Source organism: Ammodytes marinus, assembly GCF_949987685.1.
Source record: "Ammodytes marinus genome assembly, contig: scaffold_156, whole genome shotgun sequence".
NCBI lineage: Eukaryota > Metazoa > Chordata > Actinopteri > Uranoscopiformes > Ammodytidae > Ammodytes > Ammodytes marinus.
The window spans coordinates 22,501-35,000 of record NW_027648166.1 but is presented as its reverse complement, the minus strand read 5'-3'; the positions used below and the strand labels follow the sequence as shown (position 1 = coordinate 35,000).

The following is a 12,500-nucleotide window of genomic DNA, read 5'->3' as shown; positions in this document are numbered from 1 at the left end:
AAAAACGCTATTTTAAATTGTTATATTTTTGTTTGTGGACTTGGTTGAACTGAGAGTTTGTGTGTGAGGCAGTGCACACAATGTTCATTGTTGAAAATGACTGGCCTGTCGTCTGTAGGAGTCCAGTTCTGTCATTATCACAGGGGCGGCCTTAACGATCTGGGGGCCCGTTTCAAGTCCTAGTGTGGGGCTCCCCGTTTTTTTTTTTTAATAATGCGAAAATTAAAAAGATTGTGGAATACAGTTGGTTCCTAGACGGATTATGAGATAATAGGCCCCTGGACCAAGACTCTCAAAGGGCCCCCCCACTCCTACCTATCCAGTCAGTTACACTGACTTTTCCGCACAGATACATACAATTATTGGCAAAAAACATATTAAGTCAGTGTTTCCCCAGATGATTTTGGGACACTGTGGGAGGGACCCTGGTCCTTGTTGGGGGGTCAGGGGGCATTGCACACTGGAAGAAAATGTGTACCGTTTTAAAGTAAAATGCATCAATCTGATGCACTTAGAGAGGAACATTTAGAGGCTAAATCAAATCTTGAGCTGCAGAAGGAACATTATTTTTCTGATTTTTCTTAAGCAGGCAGCATCCTTTACTCTGCAACTGCAAAAACAGTAGATTGGTCTGCAGACCCATGTTATATGATGGAGAGACCCATTTCAACAGATAAAGGGTGGATAGCTACTTTTTATGAACAGTATAGAATTTACACATAGAAAGTTTATTCCTGTATGTGTGGGGGCCTTACAGGCCCCTCATGAAGCCCCTTAGACAGAGCTACTAATGCTGTTGCTTTACAATTGCTTTTGTATTTCTCCCCTACTAGTTGAGGGGCCCATGATGATTTATTTCCTTATATTTAGGCTATTCCTTTTTGGAACCTTGTATTGACATGAGTGACTGAGCTCTTTGACTATAAGACATGTAAAGTTATCAGTACCTTAGCTTAGGGCCCCCTTGAGCCCTTGTGCCCCTGGGCCTGGTAGCATGCACAAGCATTATTTATTTAAAAAATAATAATAATACAAAATTCAATTGAAACGGGTGAAACATAGTCAAGGCCGTTACTGCATTATCATTTTGGTTGTGACATTTACAGTAAATCTGACTGAGCAGAGGTCTGTGTGTGTGTGTGTGTGTGTGTGTGTGTGTGTGCATGTGTGTGTGTGTGTGTGTGCGTGTATGAGGAAGGGATGGGGGGATGTTTACCCGTGTGTACGATGTGGCTCTTTGCAGTAACACAGTAAAAAATGTGGCTCTTAGTCTCTGACTGGTTGGCCACCCCTGCTCTAGACCATAAACATAGATAGAAATACGTATTTATATTTATGGACCATAAGAGCACAATTTTTAGCAGAGAGTGTCGAGCATGGTGTCGAGCAGTCAACAAGAGTTGATGCATGTGAGTACTCGCTGAACGAAATAAACAAACACATTAAAACGATGGCTAACTGTTGTTAGCTGTTTGTGCTACCCGCCTCACTTCCGGGCTTCACTGATTCGCTAGCCCTCCACCAATCAAATTGCTCAAACTGAAAGACTGTCCGCCACTGTACCAGGGCAAAAGAAGCCCGACGACATCAACTACGACCGATTTCACGGCACACACCAAACAGATTCGTGTCTCCGCCCCCTCGAAACTCTACGACGGCGATTATCGGGCCGGTGTGTCCTGGCCTTAACAGAAAGAGAGAGAGAGATACAGACAGACAGACAGACAGACACACACACACACACACACACACACACACACACACACACACAGACAGACAGACAGACAGACAGACACAGACTCACACCCACACACACACACACACACACACACACACACACACACACAGACAGACACAGACTCACACAGACTCACACACACACACACACACACACACACACACACACACACACACACACACACCTGTGCAAAGAAGCTGTCTGCCCCCCTGGGAGGGTTGTCCTTAGTGTCTCCGGCGACGTCCCCTCTCTTGATGTCTTTGACTGACACGTTCTTCACGTTGAAGCCCACGTTGTCCCCGGGCTCCGCCTCCATCAGGCTCTCATGGTGCATCTCCACTGACTTCACCTCCGAGGTCAGCATGCTCGGCCCAAAGGTCACCACCATGTTGGGCTTTAAGATCCCTGTCTCCACCCGCCCCACTGCCACTGTGCCGATACCTGGGAGGTGGGAGGGGGGAGGGGACAGCGAGATCAGAGTGGCACTGTGCCGATACCTGGGGGCAGGGCCGCTGCTAAGCTTTTGGGTGCCCTAAGCTTAAATTGTCAGTGGTGCCCCCCCCTCTCGCACTCGTAGGGCGCAGGCGGAATTTTTTTGCCCTTGAAGATCTCTGCGACTACTTTTTGGCACATTTGCTGTAGTGATGAGTTTTTGCAAACAGCATTTACTAACAGAAAGAACAGCTTAACTTGTGAAAAAAGTTGCCTAGTATCCTACTAACTGCCTTTGCAAAGGAATTGAGTGATAAATTCATAGACGGATTATGAGATAATGCGCCCCTGGGCACACACTCTTAAAGGGCCCCCCACTCGTAAATATCCAGTCAGGTACACTGATATTTCCATACAGATACATACAATTAATGGCAAAAACATATTAAGGAAGTCAGTGTTTCCCATAGGATTTTGGGATATTGTTGGAGGGACCCTGTTGGGGGTTCGGGGGCATGCCCCCCCGGATTTTTTTTTACCTTTTTAAAGTAAAATGCATCAATCTGGTGCACTTTGAGAGGAACTTTTAGAGGCTATATCAACTCCTGAGATGCAGAAGGAACATTATTTTTCAGATTTTTCTTGAACAGGCAGCACTCTTTACTCTGCAACTGTAAAAACAGTACAGTGGTCTGCAGATCCATGTTCTATGATGGAGGGGCCCATTTCAACAGATAAAGGGTGGATAGCTACTTTTTATGAACAATTTAGAATTCACACATAGAAAGCTTATTTGTGTATGTGTGAGGGGGCCTTCAAGGTCCCTCATGGAGCCCCTTACACAGAGCTAGTAATGCTGTTGTTTTTAACTTGCTTTTGTATGTCTCCCCTACTAGTTGAGGGGCCCATGATGATTTCTATCTTGTTACATTCTGATGAGTATACTTATATTTAGGCTATTCCTTTGGACCCTGTTATTGACATCAGTGACAGAGCTCTTTGACTATGCAACATGAAAAGTTACTATCAGTATCTCTGGCTAAGGGCCCCCCTGAGCCCTTGGGCCCCTGGGCCTGTGCCCGGTATGCCTGTGCAGTAATCCACCCCTGGATAGGTTGCACAATTAAGACAAAACAACAATGGGCCTGTTCATAACTAATTTATATATTTTTTGTAATGTAATGATCATCATGAAGTTTTTTTAAAAAACTCAATGTTGGGGGGCCCCCGGATCATATATTTTCCTTTTTCATAAAAAATAAATAAAAAAAAAATTATAAAAAAAAAATGTTTTGGGGGCCCCCCAGGAACTTGGTGCCCTACGCACTCTGCGTACCCTGCGTATAGGGAGCGGCGGCCCTGCCTGGGGGGATGATACACAGAGATATCAGAGATTAGAATTATTATTTTTTTTTTTAAGATTATTTTTTGGCATTTTCAAGCTTAGAGAGTTGAGATGGAGAGACAGAGAGAGAGAGAGAGAGATGGGGGATGACCTGCAGTAAAGGTCCACGGGTCGGATTTGAACCCGCAACCACTGCAACGAAGGCCGGAGCCAATATGGTATGCGCTCTATCCACTACACCACCGGAGAGGCCTAAGAATTATTATTTTGCTAGTTTATTTAATTTTTTTTATCAGAGAATGACCCCGGCCGGATTCTAACTCGGGTCTGCTGTGAAGAGAACTGTTGAGTGTGTAAGTTAACAAAAGGGCCACTGTAGCTATAGCAACACACCAGTTTACAGAGCCTAGGCTGTGTATTTACACTGGATTTTTTTTGTTCAGCTCACACACAGTACAGACAGGTAGTGGATCATGAGGAGATATTCACACAGTACAGACAGGTAGTGGATCATGAGGAGATATTCACCCAGTACAGACAGGTAGTGGATCATGAGGAGATATTCACACAGTACAGACAGGTAGTGGATCATGAGAAGACATTCACAGTACAGACAGGTAGTGGATCATGAGGAGATATTCACACAGTACAGACAGGTAGTGGATCATGAGGAGATATTCACACAGTACAGACAGGTAGTGGATCATGAGGAGATATTCACTCAGTACAGACAGGTAGTGGATCATGAGGAGATATTCACTCAGTACAGACAGGTAGTGGATCATGAGGAGATATTCACACAGTACAGACAGGTAGTGGATCATGAGGAGATACTCACTGATTTAGACAACAAGCGTTCTCCAGAATCACTGACTCCACCTTTAAAGGGGCACTGTGTAACATTTTAAGTAATTGATTAGCTAAAATCAATATCCTCATTCATAAATATGTCCTCATTGGTGTAAAATCACCTCTGCCAATAATCTGAATTATCCTCCTGAGCGGAGAATTACAAATATTAATATAACATTTGTCATGGTCCGTCTTGTCCTGTCTTGGTTTTTGTGGTTTCCTGTTTTATTTTGGTTTGTCTGTCTTGTTCCTCCCCATGTCCTGTCTAGCTTCCCTCTTGTTGATTGCTGCTCCCTCCCCTGATGTGTTACACCTGTGTCTCGTTATGTCTAGTATATATACTCCTTGTGTTCCTGCTCCCTCCCCTAATGTGTTACACCTGTGTCTCGTTATGTCTTGTATATGTACTCCTTGTGTTGCTGCTCCCTTCCCTAATGTGTTACACCTGTGTCTCGTTATGTCTGGTATATATACTCCTTGTGTTACTGTTCCCTTCCCTAATGTGTTACACCTGTGTCTCGTTGTGTCTTGTATATATACTCCTTGTGTTGCTGCTCCCTCCCCTAATGTGTTACACCTGTGTCTCGTTATGTCTTGTATATATACTCCTTGTGTTGCTTTGTTCCTTGTCTGTGCATTATGGTTTGTCCTGTTGTGAGTCTTTGTCTTGTGTGTTCCCTCTGTTCCCTGTTTCATGTACTCCTGGACTTTGTTTTACTTTTTGCCTTTTTGAGCCAATAAATCACCTTATTTCATACGTCTTGCATTTGGGTCCTGCTTTCCTGCCTGCCTGTCTGCCACACCGGAACAACATTTTGTACATTGAGCAGGTAAGTCTTATGGAGGCATCCATGTTTTTGCATCCATCTTGAAAGTGTCATAGTTGGAATGTCATCAGGTGCATTGTTGAGAATTTAGAATTGTTCTTGTCCTTGAAGGCCACTGTAGCTTCTGTTATTATTCTAAAGGGTTGGGGTTACCCAGGGAGCGTTGCATTCTAGAACTTTGTAGAACTTTCTTGATGATGTCGTGTTACACACTGCACCTTACTGTTTGTTTTAAAAGTTTTTGAGTATGAATAATGCTGAAAATAGAAAGACACACAGACACACACACATACCTCCGATCTTGTATACGTCTTGCAGTGGGATCCTAAGGGGCAGGTGTGTGGGCCTCTTCGGCGGCCTGATGTTGTCCAAAGCCTCTACCAGCGTCTTTCCACTGAAGCTCCCGTATGGGTAAGTGATGGTCCAGCCGTTGTACCAGGGCATCTACAGACAGACAGGCAGACAGGCAGACAGACAGACAGACAGACAGACAGACAGACCTTTACTTTACTTTACACCTCAAAATGACACACTGCAGGCACAAGGTTGATATTTTGTGTGTGTGTGTGTGTGTGTGTGTGTGTCTCTCTCTCTCTCACTCTGTGTGTGTGTGTCTCTCTCTCTCTCTCTCTCTCTCTCTCTCTCTCAAAATTAAACTAAATACATCCATATCCTTTGGCCAATTTAAACAGACTATCCTGGATCTGCCAAACTCTACTTGTAACTGTTTTAATTAGACTATATTGTACTTTATTCCTTTTAATTGCTGCCACTCTTCACCACTTTGTAAATGTTTCAATTGTTTTTTTTTCTCTTCTCTTCACTTGTGTATTTGCATTGAATATTTTGTATGTATTGTTGTTTTGAATTTGTTTTGAACTCGACGTCATTGAAAATGAGGGTCACCCCTCAATTGGTCTCTCGAGGATAAATAAAAGTTAAATGAAAATGAAATTAAATGTGTGTCTCTCTCTGTCTCTCAGTGTGTGTGTGTCTCTCTCAATTCAATTCAATGAGCTTTATTGGCATGACTATTATTGCAAACAGTATTGCCAAAGCATTACAGATAATAACAAAAGAGAACAGTCTTTCACAAATATTACTAAAAGAACATCCTGATATAACAATACATAGATATAACTATATCATATCGAGAATAACTACTTATTTACATATTAGATGTTATTGATTATCATTAAAAAAAAAAAATAAAATAAAAAAGAAATTAAACAGTGAGACCTGGTGTATTATGTCCTAATGTTGTGGCAAGCCGAAATAAACTGTCCTGCGAGGACGGAGCTCTCTTTACGCTCTCCCATTATTATTCTAAATTGCTCTTCAGGGGAGCTTCTAAAATTTGGGTGTTTTTGGCCGAATCTGTTAAAATATATTTCGCAAACATTTTTAAATTTGGGGCAGTGAAGGAGGAAGTGTTGCTCGGTCTCTACAGCAGCTTCTCCACACTGCTGGCACAGCCGCTCCTCCTTGGGCAGCCATGTTTTCCTGTATCTGCCTGTCTCGATGGCCAGGCTGTGAGCGCTCAGTCTGTACTTTGTCAACATCACTCTGTGTCTAATATCAGTCACTGTGGTCAGGTAGGGGGCCACAGTGTACTGTCTGTTTAGGGCCAGATAACACTGCATTTTGCTCTGTGTTTGTGTTTTAGTGTTCCAATGGGTGAGGTAGGTTTGTTTCTGATGTGTTATAATTGGGTTGAGTCTAATTGATATGTTCTCAGGCTGGTCCTGAGGCAGAGCAGAGGGGGAACCTGTCTGTGGACAGAGCCTCAGGACCAGCTGAGTGAGGGGACTCCTGTTCATCTCTTGGCTTTGCAGGGCTTTGTGCTGGAAGGAGTGGGGGTCACTTTGTTTTAGGTGTAGCCAATATTTAATTGATCTTTTTTGGATTTTTAGTAGTAGTGGATATTGGCCTAATTCAGCTCTGCAGGCATTGTTGGTGGTTGTCCTGTGTACCTGCAGAATGCTTTTACAAAATTTGGTGTTTGCAATTTCTATTGGATGTTTTTCCCATTGGTCAAAAAGTTGGTTTGTTTGTGGGCCCCACACTTCACTTCCATAGAGCAGGATGGGTTCAGTAATTGCTTGGAGTAGTTTGAGCCAAATTAGAATTGGAATCTGAATGTAAATTTGTCTTTTGATTGCATAAAAAGCCCTGCGTGCTTTCTCTCAGTTCATTGACTGCTGGGTTGAAACTTCCAGTGGAACTTATTTTCAGGCCTAAATAGTTATATTCTAAACAGTTTTCTATTGTATGTGTTCCTATTGTGAAGTGCATTGTGTTTCCCAGACATCTGGATCTTTTCTGGAATATCATTGTTTTTGTTTTCTTAATGTTAACTGCCAGGGCCCAGGTCTGACAGTAACGGTCTAGTAGGTCTAGACTCTGTTGAAGTCCTTCTTTTGTGGGACTCAACAGGATTAAATCATCTGCGTAAAGCAGGAATTTGATCTGGGTGTTGTGGAGAGTGAGACCAGGCACTGTGGACTGCTCCAGAATGGAAGCCAGCTCATTGATGTAAATGTTGAACAGTGCAGGTGATAGACAGCAGCCTTGTCTCACTCCCCGCTCCTGAGAAATAAAATCTGTTCTCTTGTGTCCAATCTTGATGCCGCACATGTTGTTTGTGTACATTGATTTTATGATGTCATATGCTTTACCCCCTACACCGCTTTGAAGAAGTTTAGAAAGTAATCCAGTGTGCCAGATTGAGTCGAATGCTTTTCTGAAATCAATGAAACAAGCAAATATTTTGGTTTTGTTTTGGTTGACATATTTGTCTACTAGGGTGTGTAGGGTGTAAATATGATCTGATGTGTGGTGATTTGGTATAAATCCAATTTGACTTTTGCTCATTTTTTCCCCCTCTCTCTCTCTCTCTCTCTCTCTCTCAGTGTGTCTCTCTCTCTCTCAGTGTGTGTCTCTCTATACTCACGTTTGCGCTTGCTTCGATCATATTGTCTCCTATCCAGCCGCTGATGGGGACCATGGCCACAGCTTTGGGGTTGTATCCCACCTTCTTGATGAATCTGCTGACTTCTAAAGTGATCTCCTCGAACCGGTCCTGGCTGTAGTCAGCCGAGTCCATCTTATTAACGGCTATGATCAGCTGCTTCACCCCCAGAGTGTAGGCTAACAGGGCGTGCTCCCGGGTCTGACCTGAGAGAGACAGACAGGCAGACAGGGAGACAGACAGAGAGGCAGAGAGGCAGAGAGGCAGGCAGACAGGGAGACAGGGAGACAGGCAGACAGGCAGAGAGAGAGACAGGCAGACAGAGAGGCAGACAGACAGAGAGGCAGGCAGGCAGGCAGAGAGGCAAGACAGAGAGGCAAGACAGAGAGGCAGGCAGACAGACAGACAGACAGACAGGCAGGCAGAGAGACAGGCAGACAGACAGACAGACAGAGAGGCAGAGAGGCAGGCAGACAGGGAGACAGGCAGACAGGCAGAGAGAGAGACAGGCAGACAGAGAGACAGACAGACAGAGAGGCAGGCAGGCAGAGAGGCAAGACAGAGAGGCAGGCAGACAGACAGACAGGCAGGCAGGCAGACAGACAGACAGACAGACAGACAGACAGACAGACAGACAGACAGACAGACAGACAGACAGACAGACAGACAGACAGACAGACAGACAGACAGACAGACAGACAGACAGACAGACAGACAGACAGACAGACAGACACACACACACACACACACACACACACACATGTTTATGAATACATTTCAAAATACAACAAAAAAAGAACACATTTTCTTTCACAAATCCGAAAAATAATTCTAAAAATTCTAATAGCTCGACATAAATATAGGGGAGAACGGGGTAAGTAGGCACACTTTTTACTCTAGTGAGAATTGCTCATCTCCAAAACATCTGTCAATAATCATTCCTACATTAAATTGAAGCTTAAGGTGTTGGCTAGAAATGTGTGTCTCTCTTTTTTTCCAACTTATTGTAATGAAGAAGTAATTTACCATCAAAGACACTCTGACACATTGTGACAACCAACCCCATCAAGGGGTCGGTTGTCACACACTATGGGGTTGTTTGTCACAATGTTATCTTAATGGGAAAAATCTTAAAAAGAAGGCAAGGAGGCAGAACCAAATTTTAATGTTTAATTGCATTGTCAAGTTGACAAATAGGCCTACATAACTTACTGTAGCCTTGGCAGCTGGTCTAGTTTGGGATGCACTGGGTTGTTTTGATTTTGTTGCCCTTTTTTCTTTTGCTTGCTAGCTGCCTTTTCCTGCTCTATTCTTTCCTTCTCTGGGGTGTCAGTGAGGATACAGCTTGACAATTTCTTTCGTTATTGGGTTCCTTTTCTGGCTGCAGCCTTGAGATAACATGTGACAACCAACCCCCCAAAAAATTTGACGACCAACCCCAACTTGAATTTCTTGCTAGCATCAAGGCCAACAACCATCTGACAACTAATTATCTTGCTAACCACAATCTAAACTATAGTTTACCCTTCACACTTTCTGAGGGTAACAAGTGTTTTGTTATAAAGCCATTGTGTAAAAGCCTAGAAGAAAAATACTGAGAAGCAAAATATTTTGAATTTGACATGAAAAACACAAAACATCCTCTCACCTGAAATGCAGCTGTCTTCCTCCAAGGAAGTCTATGTATGTGACCTCTGATCCCAATTCTGGACCTTTTTTATATCAACATTTCAGAGCTAGCGCGCTCTGGTGGCGAGATATAACGAATGTGACATCCAACCCATGTGACAAATTACCCCGTTCTCCCCTATTTATCTGACAACATTAAGACATTGTGTGTGTGTGTGTGTGTGTGTGTGTGTGTGTGTGTGTGTGTGTGTGTGTGTGTGTGTGTGTGTGTGTGTGTGTGTGTGTGTGTGTGTGTGTGTGTGTGTGTGTGTGTGTGTGTGTGTGTGTGTGTGTGTGTGTGTGTGTGTGTGTGTGTGTGTGTGTGTGTGTGTGTGTGTGTGTGGGGCTCTCTTACCGGTTTCTGAGAATCCAGCCTCGAACTCTCCGAGCCCGGCCGCCACCACGAGCAAGGCGCAGTCAGCCTTAAGACATCATAATGACATCATCAGTTACATCATAATGACATCATCAGTTACATCATAATGACATCATCAGTGACATGCTTTGCTGAGATAATCCATCCCACCTCACAGGTGTGCCACATCAAGATGCTGATCTGACATCATGATTAGTGCACAGGTGTGCCTTAGACTGTCCACAATAAAAGGCCACTCTGAAATGTGCATTTTTTTGCTTTATTGGGGGTCTGGGGACTCAGAACCAGTCAGTATCTGGTGTGACCACCATTTGCCTCATGCAGTGCAACACATCTTCTTCGCATAGAGTTTATCAGATTGTTAATTGTGGCCTGTGGAATGTTGGTCCACTCCTCTTCAATGGCTGTGCGAAGTTGCTGGAGACGGCTTATGGTGGAGAAATGAACATTCAATGGACGAGCAACAGATCTGGTTGACATTCCTGCTGTCAGCATGCCAATTGCACGCTCCCTCAATGCTTGTGGCATCTGTGGCATTTTGCTGTGAGACAAAACTGCACATTTCAGGGTGGCCTTTTATTGTGGACAGTCTAAGGCACACCTGTGCACTAATCATGATGTCAGATCAGCATCTTGATGTGGCACACCTGTGAGGTGGGATGGATTATCTCAGCAAAGCAGAAGTGCTCACTATCACACATTTAGACAGATTTGTGAACAATGTTTGAGAGAAATGGTAATATTGTGTATCTGGAATGAATTTTAGATCTTTAAGTCCATCTCATGAAAAATGGGAGCAAAAACGAAAGTGTTGCGTTTATATTTTTGTTGAGTGTAAGTAAGTAAGTAAGTAAGTAAGTAAGTAAGTAAGTAAGTAAGCTTTATTTATAGAACGCCCTTCACAGACCAGGGTCACAAAGCGCTTCACAATGGGAAGCAACAACAGATTAAAATTGTACATACATTTAAAAGGCCAAGACAATACAGTGATAAACATAGCAGCCCCAAGAACAAATAAGGCAAAAGCCTGTACAAATAAATAGGTTTTTAGTTGACGTTTGAAAGCGTCAACAGACTCTATTGAACGCAGAGAGATGGGAAGATCGTTCCAGAGCTTGGGAGCAACAGCCTGGAAGGATCGGTCACCTCTGGTCCACAAACCAGTACGTGGAACCATCAGCAGTCTCTGCTCCACAGACCTCAGAGCCCGAGCAGGGCTGGAAGGCTGAATCAGATCACTGACAGAGGATGGAGCCTGATCATGCAAAGCTCTAACAGTTAGAACCAGAATTTTAAAGTTGGTCCTAAAGGACACTGGCAGCCAATGCAGAGCTTTTAGAATAGGGGATATGTGGCTCCTCCTATCAGCCAATGCAGAGCTTTTAGAATAGGGGATATGTGGCTCCTCCTATCAGCCAATGCAGAGCTTTTAGAATAGGGGATATGTGGCTCCTATTAGCCAATGCAGAGCTTTTAGAATAGGGGATATGTGAGTCCTCCTATTAGAGCTTTTAGAATAGGGGATATGTGGCTCCTCCTATCAGCCAATGCAGAGCTTTTAGAATAGGGGATATGTGGCTCCTCCTATCAGCCAATGCAGAGCTTTTAGAATAGGGGATATGTGGCTCCTCCTATTAGAGCTTTTAGAATAGGGGATATGTGGCTCCTCCTATCAGCCAATGCAGAGCTTTTAGAATAGGGGATATGTGGCTCCTCCTATCAGCCAATGCAGAGCTTTTAGAATAGGGGATATGTGGCTCCTCCTATCAGCCAATGCAGAGCTTTTAGAATAGGGGATATGTGGTTCCTCCTATCAGCCAATGCAGAGCTTTTAGAATAGGGGATATGTGGCTCCTCCTATTAGAGCTTTTAGAATAGGGGATATGTGGCTCCTCCTATTAGAGCTTTTAGAATAGGGGATGTGTGGCTCCTCCTATTAGAGCTTTTAGAATAGGGGATATGTGGCTCCTCCTATTAGAGCTTTTAGAATAGGGGATGTGTGGCTCCTCCTATTAGAGCTTTTAGAATAGGGGATATGTGGCTCCTCCTATTAGAGCAGGTCAGAATTCTGGCTGCAGAGTTTTGCACTAACTGCAGGCGAGACAGCTCCTTCTTGTTTAGACATGAAAACAAACTGTTACAATAGTCTAAACGCGAAGACACAAAAGCATGAATGATCAGCTCTGAATCATTTTGTGAACCATCTGCCTGAGTGTAGAGATGTTCCTCAGCTGAACAAAGCAGCTCCTGGCTAGCTGTTTGCAGTGCTGCACTAATGACATGTTTTAGGC

General features: G+C 43.7%; 1 protein-coding gene across 1 annotated transcript in view; it reads right to left on the bottom strand.

The window, feature by feature from the left end:
• The window catches only part of LOC307270960 (elongation factor 1-alpha, somatic form-like), a gene marked incomplete at both ends in the record, with an annotated part of 20,561 nt that overhangs the window by 3,445 nt on the left and 4,616 nt on the right, over nt 1-12,500 (bottom strand). Inside the window, 4 exons of the mRNA XM_080054847.1 lie at nt 1,923-2,179; nt 5,488-5,638; nt 8,148-8,371; nt 10,189-10,255. Of these exons, the coding sequence (XP_079910973.1) occupies nt 1,923-2,179; nt 5,488-5,638; nt 8,148-8,371; nt 10,189-10,255 (699 nt within the window). The remainder of the gene's footprint in view (nt 1-1,922; nt 2,180-5,487; nt 5,639-8,147; nt 8,372-10,188; nt 10,256-12,500) is intronic.